This window comes from Ursus maritimus, unplaced genomic scaffold (assembly GCF_017311325.1).
Source record: "Ursus maritimus isolate PB19 unplaced genomic scaffold, ASM1731132v1 scaffold_1, whole genome shotgun sequence".
Lineage (NCBI taxonomy): Eukaryota > Metazoa > Chordata > Mammalia > Carnivora > Ursidae > Ursus > Ursus maritimus.
In genome coordinates this window covers 7,674,433-7,691,004 of record NW_024423343.1, presented here as the reverse complement: position 1 = coordinate 7,691,004, position 16,572 = coordinate 7,674,433, and the positions used below count along the sequence as shown (strand labels likewise).

The following is a 16,572-nucleotide window of genomic DNA, read 5'->3' as shown; positions in this document are numbered from 1 at the left end:
TAGATCACTTCCTCCATGCTGACCTTCTGGAAGCGTCTGCCTTCTGTATCTTGCAGCTCACCCTCCTAGAGAGAGACTGACACCCACTCCCAGCTCTAGTTAGAGAGACCCCAGGAAATAATGGGGCAGCTGCCCAGCCCTGGTCCGTCAGAGAGCTGTTGTGGTACAGAATGGTAGCTCCTAGGGTCCCTGGCAGTTGGGAGGGATGGGCAAGAAGCTGGGGAGCAGGTCCCAGGAAGAGGCTAGGCCGCCAGGGAGACACAGCACCAGATGCCCACGGCGGCTGCTGCGAGCGCAGAGCGGTGACAGGGCACAAGGCAGGAAGCTGGAGGCCAGGCTGGAGGCGCTGTGACAATCCAGGTGACATGAAGGCCTGAGAGGGGGCAGATCCAGGTTGTCAGAAGAGAGCTGGCACGGGCAGGTGCTCGAGTCACACGCAAGGATGGGCTCTGGGCAGAGGAGGCAGAGAGGAGTGCTGGGGGGGGGCATGGGCGGGGCATGGAAAGGACGGGGCAGAGGAAGGGTGGGGACAGCGAAGGCCAGAGTTTGGACTCCTTCTGAGAGCAAGGGAGCCTCAGCTGCTGCTGCTGGGAGTTGAGGGCATGAGGCAGAGTCATGCAGTGGGTTAGGACCGCACAGGTGGTGGGGAGTCCGTGCCCGTCAGCAGAGGAATGGATAAAGAACATGTGTTACACGCACACAATGGAGTTTTGTCCAGCTGCGAAAAAAGACATCTGGCTAGTTGTGGCAACATGGATGACTCCGGAGGACGTTCTGCTAAGTGAAACGAGCCAGGCATGTTCTCACTTATGTGTGGAGTCTAAAAGAATCAAACTCATAACAGCAGAGGAGAATGCTGCTTTCCAGGGCCTGGGCAGGGAGGAAGAATGGGAAGATGTTGGGGACAAAGTTTGAGTTGTAAGATAAACAAGTTCGGGGATCTCATGTACAGCATGGTGGTGTCGTTAACAATCCTGTATTGTGGGCTTGAAAGCCACCAGGCGGGTCCTTCCTCAGTGTGCTCACCACAGAAAGAAGATCGCTCTGAGGTGATACGTGAATTAGCTTGATTGTGGTGATCATTGCACAATGTATCCATATATCAAAACAGCAGGTTGTACGTCTTGATTATAAACAGTTCCTGTTTGTCAGTTACACCTCCGTGAAGCTGCTAGATAAACAAACTCAAGCGGAGTCTATGTGCCTCCCCCTTACATCTGGACAGCCTCGACGGCTGCTGATACGCAGAGATGTGACAGAAGGGACACTGGGCCAGTTTTGAGGCCCCGGCCTCAAAGGACTGGCAGCTTCTACTCCCTGTCTCTTGGAATGCAGCTGCCGTGTTGTGAGGAAGCCCAAGCAACTCCCTGGAGAAGCCCTCGTGGAAGGGAGCCAGCTCCTCAGCCACGTGACAGAACCATCTCGGAAGCAGATCCCCCAGGTCCCATCCAGCCACCCCCACCCACCCCCGCCAAAGCCCCATAGATCAGACACATGCTGTCCTCTCCAAGCCCCGCCCAGATTGCAGATCTGTGATTAAATACAGGTGTGATGTGTTTGGGGCTGGTTCGTTATACAAACCATTATAGACCTCAAGAACAGAAGGTCAGTAGACTATGTCAAGAGATAGAACTTACGATTGAAAAATGAAGAAGTGATTTAGAAACAGTGGTAAATATGAACATAGAAAGCCAAAAGAGAGCAAAGCGGTTGCCTCAGCCATGGGAAAATGCAGGGAGGGAGAGAGGGAACTGCTGTTTTTGTTTTGTCATAACGAATCCACTATAGATCTATATGATAGTTTGTATCCATGTGTAACTTGGATAAGAATAAAAACCCAAACAATTCCCTGCCAAAAAAATCTTTTTTTTCTTAGCAGGAATGGATCTACAGTTGGTTTAAAAGGCTTTTGTACATTCAGCAACAGGGATATTAAACAGTACATCATTCCAGTAAGTAAGATAAAATTCCTGCTGACAGGTGGCCTGATACTCCCAGGGAGTTCAAATGCTGCCTAAGACCTTTTACTTAAAGACTCAGGTGGCATTCTGGGTGGAGACAGGTCCACTGGTTGCCTCAGCGGAGCCCCTAGTGGCTGTGGTGGCTCTGGCCTGGACAGGAGGGCTGAACCTCAGGCCCCAGCTGGGCACTGACTACAGAGGCCCAGTTCATGGGCCCAGTCACAGAGTTCAGGGTCAATTGAAGGTGAAAGGGGTATTGAAGCAGATGAAAGATGTGAGCCCTGGTGAATGGAAAGAGGAGAAAGCTGCCTTTCACAACAATAAAGAAGATTCTGGAAATGGGGGGGGAGTACATGAAGTACTTGGAATGATGAGTTTGAATTTGCACATAACTGAGTCAGGTTACATATTTAAAACCTTCCTGCAAGATCATCTCTGAACCTTCACTTTTTGTGAGTATTTATGGTTTGGGGTGTGTGTGTGTGTGTGTGTGTGTGTGTGTGTGTGTGTGTGTGTTAATATATAGAAAGCAATTTTAGAAGGGGGAGTCCCATTTTAATAATTTATTTTACTTAAAGTTGTTTCACTCAAATAGTTTCGTGAATTGTGTTGTTCTTTCACGTTCATAAATTGTTCATTGCTTGGTTCTGGAAAGCGTTGAGCCAAATATTGAAGAAGCAACAAGCACAAGACAGAACATGAAGCAAAATGTCTCCTTGAGGAGATTTCACCTTTGTAGATTTTTAGACCAAGCTCCTGTTGGAGTAAGACTGCCCTCCTGGTTCTTGGAAGAGAAAAATCAGAGTTAAAGTAGTGAATACAGTTCCAGGAGTGAGCTTCGTTCCCTCATATTGTACATCCATGACCAAACCCCCTGTGGGCTGCATATGTGTCATTCCTGCGTTGCCCTAAGGACAACGGCCTTGAGCCTCGGCTTGAAGACAGCCACCTGCCAGCCCGCCCCAGCCCCTGCGGCTGCTCCCACCAGGCAGAGGGGAGGCCTGGCCTCTGCCCACTCCACCAGCCCATTCCTGTAGCCCCAGCCGGAGGCAGGCTGAACCCCCAGGAACTATATGGGAGGGGGTATGGTGGTATTTCCTGCCCTGCTGGTGGACGGTCCCCTTTTCTGCATTCCCAGAAGATACATGACCCAAGTTCCCCTGTGGAAGGGCAGTGCCTAGATGTTCCTCCCACACAGGTAGGTGGAATGGCCCAGAAGGAGGCCTTGCCGCACAGGCCTTAATTATCAATACTTGCTTTCTAGGAATAACCCACTTTGTCTAACATTTGGCCGATTGGCCTTCAAACACTCAGCTTTTATTATTTTTTTTTCAGCTAGCTTTAATTACGTTAAAGACCTGCCTTTTTTCAAAAGTTAGGGTTTTGCCTTTCCCCTCCCCCTCCAGAATTGCTTCTGTCCCATGGCCCTGCGCTCACAGCCCTGTGACATCGGTACCGTTCTTTTTCCCATTTCGCAGATGAGGCAATCGAGGCCTGGGAGAGGTTAAGTACCAAAGGATACCCATTATAAGTGGTGGAGACTGAGCCCAGGCCCCAACGTGCTGTGGGTGGGCTTTTTGGTCTTTGCCAACCTGGGGGTCTATAATGTGGTTATTTCTGCATCCGTTGAACACCTTTCTGATATCAGATTGGAGAGTGGCCGGCAGACAAGTGGCAGCCGGAGAAGAGGGATTTGGGGTGTGGCTGTTTTGAGGGACCTGGCAGGGAGGGCAGGCAGATCCCTCGGGCCAAAGTACAGAAAGCCACACAACGTCCCAGAGTCCTTCCTCTACCGCGTTCACCATCTTTCCTCAGCCGGTGACTCCTCACCTGCCCCTGTCTGTGCTCCTGGCTCCCCCAACACCACCCCCTCCACCAGCACCTCCTCTTCATGCCTCCGCCTCCAGCCCCCCAAAGCATAGCCCGGCCCTAATGCTGCAAGCTGTCAGTGGGTGTTACGTCCAGGCTTCTGTCCTGCCCAGATCCCCCTGCATTACTTCCTGCTCCTCTCCAAGGGGGTCTGACACTGGTCAGGGGAACCTCGATTCTTCCCCTGGGACAGTGTCCAGTAACATAATTCAGCTTACAAACCCCCCACCTCCCACTTCCAGACAGGAAGCCCCTCGCTGGTGGGGCCTGATTTGACTCTGCCAGGCCTCTAGGATGATTTACATGTGGTCAGTGCTCAAGAGATTTTCACTGAACAAAATCCTCTCCTTTAAACAACTACTAGCTGCCCAGCTTCTGGTTTTTGCTTCCAGGACCCTCGCTGAGACCTCCTGCAGTCAGCTCGGTGAGGGTAGCCGCAATGGCCCCATGAGCTTCAGAGGCCCCCCTACCTCCTCCCAAACCTCAGTTTCCAAGGCTGGTGTAATGGGCTCCCTCTATTAACAGTTGCCTTCTGGGGCCTTCCTTTGGGCTTTGCAACCTCTCTCTGACCCCAAACACAGAGCTGGTGCTGACACTCGTGCAGGTCAAAAATGCCAGCATGAGGGAATTCCCAAGTGATGTGGCACAGTGTTTTCCTGGGGTTCCCGGGGGCACCCCAGTGTGCACTTAAGCTCAGGCCTCAGATGCACTCACCTCCACAGAGCCCCAGAACGTATCTCAGCAAACTTCTCCTCCGCAGGCCCACGGATGCCCCTAAGGTCTGGCCCCCCTGTTCTCCAGTCAGTGTCCACCTGCTCCTGGGGAAGGGCAGAGCCTGTCTCTGCACCTGCAACAGGGACCGAGGACACACACAAACCTCCCTCCCCTGCCGGTGCTCTTCCGGTGACCTCTAAGAGCTCTCGCACGGAGCCCGTGACCCGGCCACGCCTGTTGCTCTCCGCTGAGTGCTCCTTCGTGGTCCATCCGATCCCCAGGCCACGATGCAGCTGACTCCTGTGAGGAGCGCAGTCCCCGGGACTTTCTTGATGGCCCCCTGCTTGGGCCACAGGAGAGGCAGGTGGGCTGGCCTCGTCTCCTGGCCCCAGAACTGGGGAGGGGGGAGACATTATCAGAAGTGCAGGGAGGGGAGTGCCTGGGGGCAGAGTTAGTTGAGTGTCTGACTCTTGGTTTTGGCTCAGGTCTGATCTCGGTGTCGGTGTCGGGAGATGGAGCCAGAGATGGGCTCTGCGCTCAGCAGGGCGTCCGCTGGAGTTTCTCTCCCTCCCTCTGCCCCTCCCCCCTGCACATGCATGCTCTCTCTCTCAAATAGATAAATCTTTTAAAAAGAAAGAAAAAACAGTGCACGGAGGGTGAAGCAGTGCCACGGTGGCTGAGTGGGGCTGACCTAAGGCCTCCGCCCCCCTTGTTCCCCCATGCCCTCCCACCTGCCTCCCAGACCCCCAGGGGACTTCAGGAGGCTTCGTACCCCCCTGATCCCATGAGGTCTGCCAGTGAAAAGAGAGCAAAATCCAACCGTGTTTGTTTCCAGCACCCCAGCCTGAGTGGGGACACTCCTACTATTTCTCCAGGGCTGGTGGGAGGAGGCTCAAATGAGAGAAACTGACCTATTCGAAAGAGATGCCTCCCTTTCCCCAAAGTGCTCCCCACTGTGCTGAGGGGTGTTGTCTTTTGGAGATCATGGTGGTTCCCAGCTCCTGCTGTGCTCCCCACCCCCCAACCCCCCCCCCAGCAGGGCGGTCACTACATTTCCCAAGGTGGGGGGGTGGGTGTCGTCATGATATCCGGAGGGCAGGAGGCAGGAAGGAGCCATCCCTCCATGGGTCGGCAGCAGCTGCTCGGGGGTGGTCTCCACATCACCCCACCCCCAGCGGTGTCCACATGCGCCCCGCGCCAGGGGCTGGGACACGGCCCCCGACAGCCTCCACTGGTAAATGAGGACGACGGCGGAGGGTGCCGGGACTCCACATGGGGCCCTAGAGAACAAGCCCTTCTTTCCCAGGGAGCAGACGGACCAGGACAAGCAGACTGCAGGCTGCACAGAGCCGGGCATCCCCTGGCCTGGGGTGACAATTACCTCTTACTCCACACCAGAAAGAGCTTGCTGCCTGCTGACCTGTAATCCCAGGCCCCAGAGGAAGGACTATAACCCGATGTCATCACAGGTGACTCAGGCCCAAAGGTGCCTGCCTGACTCAGTCCCACGTGCCGCATCACGGCTGCAGGCTGCGAATGTGGACAAGCAGACTTTCTTTACCGCCAGTGACAAGTGGTGTTATGTTTGGTCTCCAGTCCCACTGAGGCACATGACAAAATTCACAAGAAACCAAGGCTGATCACAGTTGACCACTTCCTGTTGCCAAAAGCCCCACCCACCCACCCCACCCCACCCCCGGCAGCTGCACTCCTGGCATTTATTTCAGAGGAATGAAAACGCATGTCCCCCCCTCCCCCCGAAAAACCTGAATGAATATTAACGGCATCTTTATTCATATTCACTCAAATGGGAATCAGCCCAGATGTCTGCCCTTGGACACGGGGTAAACCCTGTGCTCTCCCATCCCGCAGAAGACACTCCGTAGCGCAAAGGAGTCAGCTACTGACCCCTGTTTGTATCACTCTCCAGGGAATTATGCTGAGTGAAAAAAAGCCAACCCCAAAATTCCATTTACGTAACTTCCTTGAGATGACAACATTTTAGGAATGCAGGAGAGGGGCTAGAGACAGAGCAGGGGTGTGGGGGGAGGTGAGGCGGTTATAAAGCCATCTGTTTCCATCCGTGGGGTTGGAGCTGTTCAGTATGTCAACCACAGTGGTTGGTGTTCATGAACCCATGCATGAGACGAGATACTGTGGAACCGACACACCCACGCAAACGAGTACATGTGAAAGGGGGGACATCCGAATCGAAACCTGAAAATCTGTGGCTTGTACCATGGGGGGGAAATTGGGCAGCATGCAGGGGACCTCTGTGTCATTTCTTAGACTGCATGTGAGTCTATAAGTTATGTCAAAAATCCCAATTGAAAAAGTATATGGGGGAGGCTGCCTCGGTGGCTCAGTCAGTTAAACGTCTCACTCTTAGTTTTGGCTCAGGTCATGATCTCAGAGACCTGAGATCGAGCCCCCTGTCAGGCTCTGCACTGGGGGTGGAGCCTGCTTAAGATTCTCTCTCTCCCTACGCCCTTCCCCCTCCACTTGCACAAGCATGCTCTCTTGCTCTCTCTCTCCCTTCCCCTTTCTAAAAAGAAAAAAAAGAAAAATCCAGTTGAGAAAAGGTACGGGGAATTTACTGGAAGGAAGACTAATCTTAGAATAACAAACCTTTCACCTACAGCCTGATAGAGAGAACCAATTAATTAGTTAAGGACCTGCCCAGAAGTTAGTCTCCCCTGACCTTTAGCCAAGAATTTACCTAACACAGCAAGACCATACAGGGAACAGAAGGAGCTATGATGACAATTCAGAAACCAGGAAGGATGCCTCCCAAGGCGATATCTCTTCCCCAGACAGAGGACAGCCAGGTCAGTGTGGTTGGCGAGCTGCTGGAAAGGCAGGTCTGCTTGAGCAGAGTGGGGCTGGGCAGGGAAACGCTGATGGCCAGGGCAGTCGCCCTGTTTTGGGGGACCAAACGCATGGCTCAGGTGGTGAGGAGGCCAGAGCGCAGAATGGAGCTACATGGTCCGCTGGGGTGTGCGGAGCCGGGAGGAAGGTTTTCTTCTTTGAATATTTTAAAAATCGTGGTGAAAAGCACAACATAAAATTTACCATCATTTTGTGTCTGGTTCCGTAGAGGGAAGCATATGTTGTACAGCAGCTCTCCAGAACGTTTCCATCTTCAAAACTGAAACTCTGTACCCACCAAACAATCCCCTCCCCGGCCCCCTCCTCCTGGCCCCTGGCAACCAGTTCTATGCATTTGACAACTTCAGATATACCTAGTCTCTAAGTAGAGTCACCCAGCGCTTGTCCTTCTGTGACTGGCTTATTTCACTTAGCATCGTGTCCTCAGGGTTCATCCATGGTATGGCGTGTGACAGGATGCCCTCCCTTTTTAAGGCTGAATAATATTCCATTACATGGATGGACCACATCTTGCTTATACATTCATTGGGTGATGGACACTTGAGTTGTTTGGCCTTTTTGGCAATTGTGAACAATGCTGCTATGAACACGGGGGTGCAAATATCTCTTCTAGACCTTGCTTTGAATTCTTTTGGCTAGACACCCAGAAAGTGCAATGACTGGATTGAAGGAAGGCTTTTGAACCAGCCTGGCTACTGAAACCGCTTAGCTCCCTGACAGAAACTGCAGCTGCGGGTATGTGTCGCCCCTGGAGAGAAGAGACTCGCCCCTGGGTTCTATCTGCCTGTCCAAGGGAGCAGAGACCCACCTCATGCACACTGGGCCCCACCCCTGCCTGCCCCACACGCACACGCGTGCACGTACACTCACACGTACCCCACAAGGCCGGCCGGCTCTCGGTAATTGGACACACAGACAAGGTTCCGCTCTGTCACCACCTGTCCCACCCTTTTCCACAGCACAAGAAGTCTGGATCCAGACTCCTGGGTGCACTCTGAGCCCAACACCTTCCCCACCTGCCCACACCAAGCCTGGTCAGAAGCCGGGCCACCCTACATGCCTCCTTTCCCACATCTCGGCGCCTCGCAGCATCAGGAAGCCAGACCCAGGCCCCTGGCCCAGGCTGTGTGCTTCCCACCCCTTCCCGCCAGCACCCTGACGGAGACTGGCCAAAGCTGGCTTTCAGAAAACACTGAACAAATGAGGTGAACATAGGAGTAATGGTTCTCCCACAAGACTGTGTGAGCAAAGGGTTGGGATTGGCCCCTATGGGGACACGGCAAATGCTCCTCCCCCAAAGGGGACATGCCTCCAAATCCCCACCCTACCTTGGGGAGACAGCTGGAATTATCCCGGCTGGACAGACCTGCCTTCTCCAGGACCCCTGCCCTGGGGCTTGCTCGGCCACACCCTGCCATTTCCCTTCTGCCAGCAGGACTTAAAGTCACAGGCCGAGGCGGGGCCACGGTGGCCACCTGGGGCAATGGGAGGGACATGGAGCCTTTTACAGCCAGGGACAAAGTCCTGCCCCAACTCAAGCCCAGGCGGCTTATACTGCAGCTGGTACCCAAGTTCTGGCCCCTCTGGGGTCCCAGCCTGCCCGGAGTCCTAGCTTTGCCACCCTCCACCATCCCCCCAGCATGGCCTGGATGCTGCTGCTGCTGCTGGGCCTAAGGCCACAGCTGGTCCTTGGCATCATTCCAGGTAATGAGGCACCTCCCAGCTGCCCCCCACAGAGGGCACTCCCCCAAGACTGACCTGGCTTCCCCTCTCCCCGTGGCCAGTGGAGGAGGAGGACCCAGACTTCTGGAACCACCAGGCGGCGCAGGCCCTGGACGCCGCTAAGAAGCTGCAGCCCATCCAGACGGCTGCTAAGAACCTCATTCTCTTCTTGGGGGACGGTGAGTGTGTAGGGCCTGCCCATGCCCTGTGGCTCCCGCAGCCCTGGCACCCAAGGCTGCCCGTGGACACAGGCCGACCCTGCGGACTCAGGCCTGACGAGGTATGCTCCTTCAGGGATGGGGGTGCCCACAGTGACAGCCACTAGGATCCTAAAAGGGCAACTTAATGACAAACTGGGACCTGAGACACCCCTGGCCATGGACCACTTTCCGTACCTGGCTCTGTCCAAGGTAAGGGCTGGGTGGCCTCAGGGCGCTCCCCACCAGAGGGGTGGGGGTGGGGGTGGGGCTCGGGAGGGCGGCAGGAGGGTTGGAGCCCGAAATGGCGGCACCAGGGCAGTGAGGATGGTCAGGATCTTGGGCGTCTGACGGTGTCATGGGGGAGCTGAGGGTGTCTCTGTCCCCAGACGTACAACGTGGACAGACAGGTGCCAGACAGCGCAGGCACAGCCACAGCCTACCTGTGCGGGGTCAAGGCCAACTACCAGACCATTGGTGTGAGCGCAGCTGCCCGCTGGAACCAGTGCAACACGACACATGGCAATGAGGTCACTTCCGTGATGAACCGGGCCAAGAAAGCAGGTGGGCTTGGGGCCAGCTTCATGGGCAGAGGCAGGATTAGAGACCTCAGGGGCTCACCCTGACCTCTACCACCCTCAGGGAAGTCGGTGGGGGTGGTGACCACCACGAGAGTGCAGCACGCCTCGCCAGCTGGCACCTACGCACACGTAGTGAACCGCAACTGGTACTCGGACGCCGACATGCCTGCCAAGGCGCGGGAGGAGGGATGCCAGGACATCGCCCAGCAGCTCATCTCCAACATGGACATTGATGTGGGATATGAAGGGCAAGGGGGGGGGGTGCCCGCACTGGCCACAGTCCCAGGCAACTGACAGCCTGAGCTCTGGGGCCTGGCAGGGTCCCCAGGGGCTTGGGGAAGGGGGTGGTGGTGGAGAAGGTACAGCAGGGGTCCGGCCATACCCGCAGACCTGGTAGGGGAGCTAGGGGCTGTCTGAGAAGGGAGCAAAGGGCCAGGCAGGCCCCAAGCCCACCTGCCTAATCCTTTGGCTACAGGTGATCCTGGGCGGAGGCCGAAAGTACATGTTCCCCCAGGGGACTCCAGACCCTGAGTATCCAAGTGACACCAGACAGGACGGCGTCAGGTTGGATGGGAGGAACCTGGTGCAGGAGTGGCAGGCCAAGTACCAGGTGATGGGGGTCCGCAGGCCCAAGGGGCACAGCAGGGACAAGGATCAGAGGGCTATGGACTGAGGCTCGGTTCCGCCCCTTCCAGGGTGCTCGGTATGTGTGGAATCGCACGGCGCTCATTGAAGCATCCCAGGACCCCTCTGTAACACACCTCATGGGTAATGACCCCCCCGACACCTGCTTTCCTGCCCTGGCCTCCCCGGTCCTCAGAAAGCCAAGCAGATACACAGATGTTCAGGCCACAGACCCTCCCCACTCCCCCAGTCACCACTGGCCCCCTTTCCCACAGGCCTCTTTGAGCCAGGAGACACCAAGTATGAAGTCCGCCGAGACACCACCCAGGACCCGTCCCTGATGGAGATGACAGAGGTGGCCGTGCGCCTGCTGAGCCGGAACCCCCGTGGTTTCTACCTCTTCGTGGAGGGTGAGTGGCAGCCCCTTGCCAAGCAGAGGAGTGGGAATGGGCAGGGCGGGTGGGCATTGTCCACCTTCCACATGCCCTGCCTGCAGGAGGCCGCATCGACCACGGTCATCACGACGGCACGGCTTATCTGGCCCTGACGGAGGCCGTCATGTTCGATTCTGCCATCGACAAGGCCAGCCAGATCACAAGTGAGAAGGACACACTGACCCTTGTCACCGCTGACCACTCTCACGTCTTCTCTTTTGGTGGCTACACACTGCGAGGGAGCTCCATTTTCGGTAGGCAGCAAGCTCCATTTGGGGTAGCAGGTGCTGTTTCTCAAATTATATGGCAGAAATGGCTCTAAGTCTCAGTTTCCTCAACTGTCAAATGGGGTCACTGCCTTGTGGAGTGCCTGTGAGGACTGGGCCAGCAAGGAGGCAATCTGGGCTGGGCACACAGGGGGCCCCCTCGCTGTGGTCGGTGTGCTCACCAGGTCCCTCCTCCCCGCAGGGCTGGCCCCCAGCACAGCCCAAGACAACAAGACCTACACCTCTATTCTTTACGGCAACGGCCCCGGAGGCAGCTTCGCGCTCTTAGGGATCTCCCGGCCCAACGTCAGCGACAGCCAGAGCAGTGAGCGCCCCGGGTCGGCGGGACGGTCGGCGGGCGTGGGGGGGGGAGCGCGGTGGCGAACTCGAGGGAGGGGGAGGCAGCCCGCCCCGCCGGCCCTGAAGCGCCACCCTCTGGCCAGGGGACCCCGCATACAAGCAGCAGGCCGTGGCGCCCCTGCTCTCCGAGACCCACGGCGGCGAGGACGTGGCGGTGTTCGCGCGCGGCCCGCAGGCGCACCTGGTGCACGGCGTGCAGGAGCAAGCTTCGTGGCGCACGTCATGGCCTTCGCCGCCTGCCTCGAGCCCTACACCGACTGCGGCCTGCCGCCCTCGGGCGTCTCTGACGCCGCGCTCCCCGGCCGGGCCGGTGTGCCGCCGTCGCTGCCGCTGCTGGCCGGGGCGCTGCTGCTGGGGCTGCTGGCGGGCGCCGGGCCCTGACGGCCCCCTCCCGCCCGGGGGCTCCACGGCCCCGCCCCCGCCCCCCCACCTCCAGCCCCAGGCCCCGCCGGCCCCTCCTCCAGCCCTAGGCCCCGCCCCCACCCCAGAGCCATCAACCTACCCCCCACCCGCACCCCCGGCCAGCATGGGCCCCTCCCCCAGACCTTCACCCCGATGGCTTGGGCCGCCGGGCGCCCTGCGTGCTGCGGTGGCGGCTTTCCGGGGCAGCCACGGTCCCCCGTGGGCTGTTTTCGACTCCCCACCCCCAACGTCAGCGCCCGGGTAAGGACGGGGGGCGGGGGTGAGGGGTTCCCGACCACCAGGCCCTGCCGGAGGACCACGCGGGCACCATGCTAGAGGCGTCCCCCACAGGGCCACCACTCGCCCGGACCCCGCAGCACACAACGTTTCTTGGCCTCAGCCTTCACAGCGCCTTGGGGACCCGAGGACTGGGGCATGTCAGGGTGCGCGGAAAAGGGTGGCTTCCTGTCACCCCGCGACCGGCCCTGCAGGCACCTAGCTGGCTAAGGAGGCTGCTGGGGCCAAGGTGCGGTGCCATCCACCATGGGCACCTCTGGGGCCCAGCGGTACTATTACACAGAGTGGAGATGCTGACACAGAATGGAGAGACTTGTCCCAAGTCACTTAGCTACTGATGTTCACCCCCCACTGCCCATTCCAGCCTGGGAGACCCAAGGAGCATGCAGAGCAGGCAGCCCTAGAGCAACCCTTGCCGCCTGCGGGAGGCCATCTGGGTGCTGGGCACAGATCTGTGAAGAGAGGAGATTCCCTCTCCTCCCGGAGCCTCTATTCTACTGAGAGAGACAAAGCAATAATCAAATAAACTGTTATGCAGTGTAATGCCAGTAGTGATATGTTCTAGAAAGAAAAATTGTTAGTATGTGGGAGCACGGAAATTTGTGAATGAGGGGATGGGGTGGATAATTCAGATCAGGAGGTCAGAGAGGGGCTGCCTGAGGAGCAGACAGTGGGGCAAAGACAAGGAAGTGAGAGCTTGAGTAATGCAGGAGGAGCAGCCATGCAAAGGCCCTGAGGCAGCAATCAGCAAGTGCTATTCCAGGCCTATAGCTGGATCAGAGTTGGGGTGGGGTAGGGGAGGGGGTAACCTGAGTCATAAGGAAGGATGGGAGCAGGTGGGTGAGGAGTTTGAACTTTATCCAAAGTGTGGTATGTGATTGGAAGCCTTTGAGCAGCGGCATAACATGACCTGACTGTTAGAAAATAGCACTCTGATTATTTTCGGGATAAGAGTTTTGTTTTGTTTTGTTTTGTTTTGTTTTGTTTTGTTTTGTTTTGGGAAGGGGGTAGAGGGGGGAGCTGGGAAACCAGAGGGGAGGTGCAGACTCCAAACATTTCTGACCTCCATCCAAAAATATTCTGGAGCACCCACTCCAATATAGTTGCATTTGTTGAGTATCTAACCCACCCTGGGGGAACATTGAAAAGAATTTATGAAAGTGAAATCAGCTATATTTTTAAATAAATTTTACAAAATTATAAATTTATTTGTACGTTTGCAAAGGTGCAAAAAAGCATTTTGCTCTCACTAGAAATATCAATGTAATTGAGTATGCTTTCTTACTTAAATCTTTTTAAAAATTGAAGAGTAATTGACATACAATATTGTATTAGTTTCAGGTGTCCAACGCGGTGATTCGATATATACATACAATAAGAAAAGGCCACCACAGTAAGTCTAGTTACCATCTGTCACCGTACTGAGTCATCACGATTCTTATTTACTAAAATCTTGGAAAACATTGATTTGAAGGCATGGCCCTCAGGGCAGTTTATTTCAATTCTGAAACTTAGTAGCTGTCACCAAAATATATCGGAGCTGAATGGAGAAAGGGCATCGTTAGCTAGGCTCGCTTAGCCATCATATTCATTTTTAAACTCCATCCACCAGTTGTGCAAGGACTCAGTAAAATCCAGCTGCTGTATTTATGTCTCCTCTGTTGTCAGTTACTTGGTCTTACAAACCAATGGGAAGGTGCGGCATGTTTCTGTTTCATAAATGGGTTCAAAACCCAAGGAAAGTCTACATTTTTAAAACTCTACAAGTTGGGGCGCCTGGGTGGCTCAGTTGCTTAAGCATCTGCCCTCAGCTCAGGTCCTGATCTGTTAGCCACAAAGTCATGTGTCCGTGGAAACACTTTCAGACATTTGTCTCAATGTGTTTACCTGGGAGGAGCAGATGCCGTGAAGGTGAATCTATTTTTCCAATACTTTCCTGGGTGCCTAAAACTGATAGCTCGTGTCTCCTCCAGAAATGCCAGCACCTCGGCCTTTAAGAAGGAGGGCAAGCTCGGAGGAAAGAGGGAGAGGGAGATTCATGACAGCCGTTTTCGATTATTTGCCATAAAAATGATTCGTTCTGTGTGGTCTGGAAGTTTTCCTGGTCACACCCAATCTTACTGCCAAGTATCATAAAGATTCTCCTCCGCTAGGACAACCTTGACTTTATAAAGTTAACACCATGAGGGCTCCTGTAGCCTTTTATTTGTCCTCTTGCTTCTAGTTCTCTCCTGCAGTAGTTTGGGTGGGCCAGTGCGTGAGTTTGGGAGGTGCTGCTATCTCTACACCTTTCCCTCACCCAGAATCCTTAAAAAAAAAATCCGGGGGTGCCCTGACACTGTTTTCCCCCGTTTGCAATTGTTCTTATTAAACAAGGCATTCACTGTTTGACACATCTTCTCTGCAGTATCCTTCCTTTCCTAATGCACATACTCACACACACACACATGCACACACACAAATGGCTTGTGTATTTCATTATTGGACCAGAACCCAGCAGATACCTTAAGCTGAGACGTGTGGAAACCGTGCAGCAAACCTCCCACACTGGGTAATTTGCGCTAACACTTCCTTCCAATCTGTGGTAGTGTGTTCTCTACATCTTTCAACAGTATTTGCTGACAAAGAAATGCCTTTCGGTTTGTCGACAGATCATTTTCTGTTCATTGTTTCTGCCATTTTTACTGCGGCAGGAAAAAAACTAAGTGTTTGCCTGGTGGTAGGTGTTTTTTGTCTCCTGCTATTATGCAAGAAACTTTAAAAGAGCTTTCCAAATATTTATCATTGCTTAGGGAAATATCAAAAAAGTACTGAGTTGAAAAGCGCCTAACTTTAAACATCACTGGGAAAAGAATTGCGGGGGTTTGTCTCCATGTTCTGAAAGCTCAGTTTTTAAATACCGAGCTGTCCACGAGGGTTTCACGCTGTTGACTAGCATCTCAGGCACCAGTCACTCCGGGCAAGCCTCCCCAGCAGCCTGGCTCGGGTTTGTTTATGTTTTATATTTGGGGCTAATTTCTCATCAGGTCTGCACCGTGGGTGACGGCGAGCCCGTGTCAGGAGGGAGGGCGTGTGGTTGCTGCCACTTCCGGACTCGCTTCCCCGGGGGGATCACCTGCATCATTTGGAATTCTTTACAGGGCTCTTTTGGAAGCTACTTGTTTGTTTTTGGAGGATTGTTTGTTTAAAACTAGAGCACGTTATCCATAAATCTATTTAGGCAGATGCGCTAAACTCTTAATACATCACAACGAACTGGCAGCGAGCAAACGGGAGGGGATGCCCCTCACTGGAGGGGGTGTCCCTCCCTGAACACCCTCATTCTCTTCCCCCAGGACACCGGCAACCATGTCAGGGGTGGGTGCCCAGATGACCGGGTACAGGGGCCAGCATGGAGCTCAATATTGAATGTGAACCTACTGATTCCCGCGTTAGGGTGGCCCTGCTCAGGGGCGTGGCAAGGCCGCAGATGAGATCAAGCACAGCAGAGCCCAGCACACCACAGGCACGCAGGAGGCCCGACGTCCCTTGAAGCAGATGGGGGACCAGGCATGCTTGGACCCGACAGGACTCAGGCTAAACAGCTCCTGTTGGCTGTGGGTACGTCTCCACTGGCAGGGCTCAGACAGGGGCCCGGAGGGCACCTCAGGTCCAGTCTCCACTCGACCCACGGCCCCAGCTCATGGAGTGCCCCACACCCAGCCCAACACGGCCCAGGCAGCTGATCCAGGATGTGTCATGATGGGGGAAAACAGGCACGCTGTCTCTCAGGAGGCTGCAGACAGGATGCCAGATGTGCCCTTGTCCTGACCTTGAGGCTGACATTCCCATCCGACGCTGTGAGCCCCTCACTCCCCCTTTCCAGAAACAGGTCTCCCCACCTGGCGAGCATCTGCATGGGCTGTTGCCCCTGTGAGGCCGCAACCCCCAATCCCTGCCTTCCAGTGGGCCCCCACCCCCCGGAAGCCTCCAGAAAGGTGTGTGGTATTTTCAGTTGCACCCTCTGATCTAAAGTGGCCCCAGGGCCTGCTTACTCTAGCTGAACAGGGCTTCACACACACAGCTGCGCACACACCAGGCCAGAGCGCTGACAGCAGGCAGCTGGCGGTCCCCTTGGCGTAACCTTGTCACTGGGGAAGCCCAGTCTGTGCCAACGTGTGGCGCACGGTGCCCAGGGACAAACAGTGAGGCTCCCTAGACGCCCCTCAGGGAGGAAACGGCTGCGCTCCTCCCCCGTCCCAAAGGCTGAGGCCACC

At 55.3% G+C, this 16,572-nt stretch overlaps 1 protein-coding gene across 1 annotated transcript; it reads left to right on the top strand.

Annotated features, from left to right (window-relative positions):
- The first annotated feature begins 9,073 nt into the window (after positions 1-9,073).
- ALPI (alkaline phosphatase, intestinal) lies at positions 9,074-11,998 on the top strand. The gene is given in 12 exon segments (XM_040637124.1): positions 9,074-9,137; positions 9,218-9,334; positions 9,450-9,565; positions 9,742-9,916; positions 9,995-10,167; positions 10,409-10,543; positions 10,629-10,701; positions 10,833-10,967; positions 11,054-11,245; positions 11,460-11,582; positions 11,701-11,820; positions 11,823-11,998. Coding segments are annotated over 12 exon segments (1,599 nt in total).
- Positions 11,999-16,572: the final 4,574 nt, after the last annotated feature.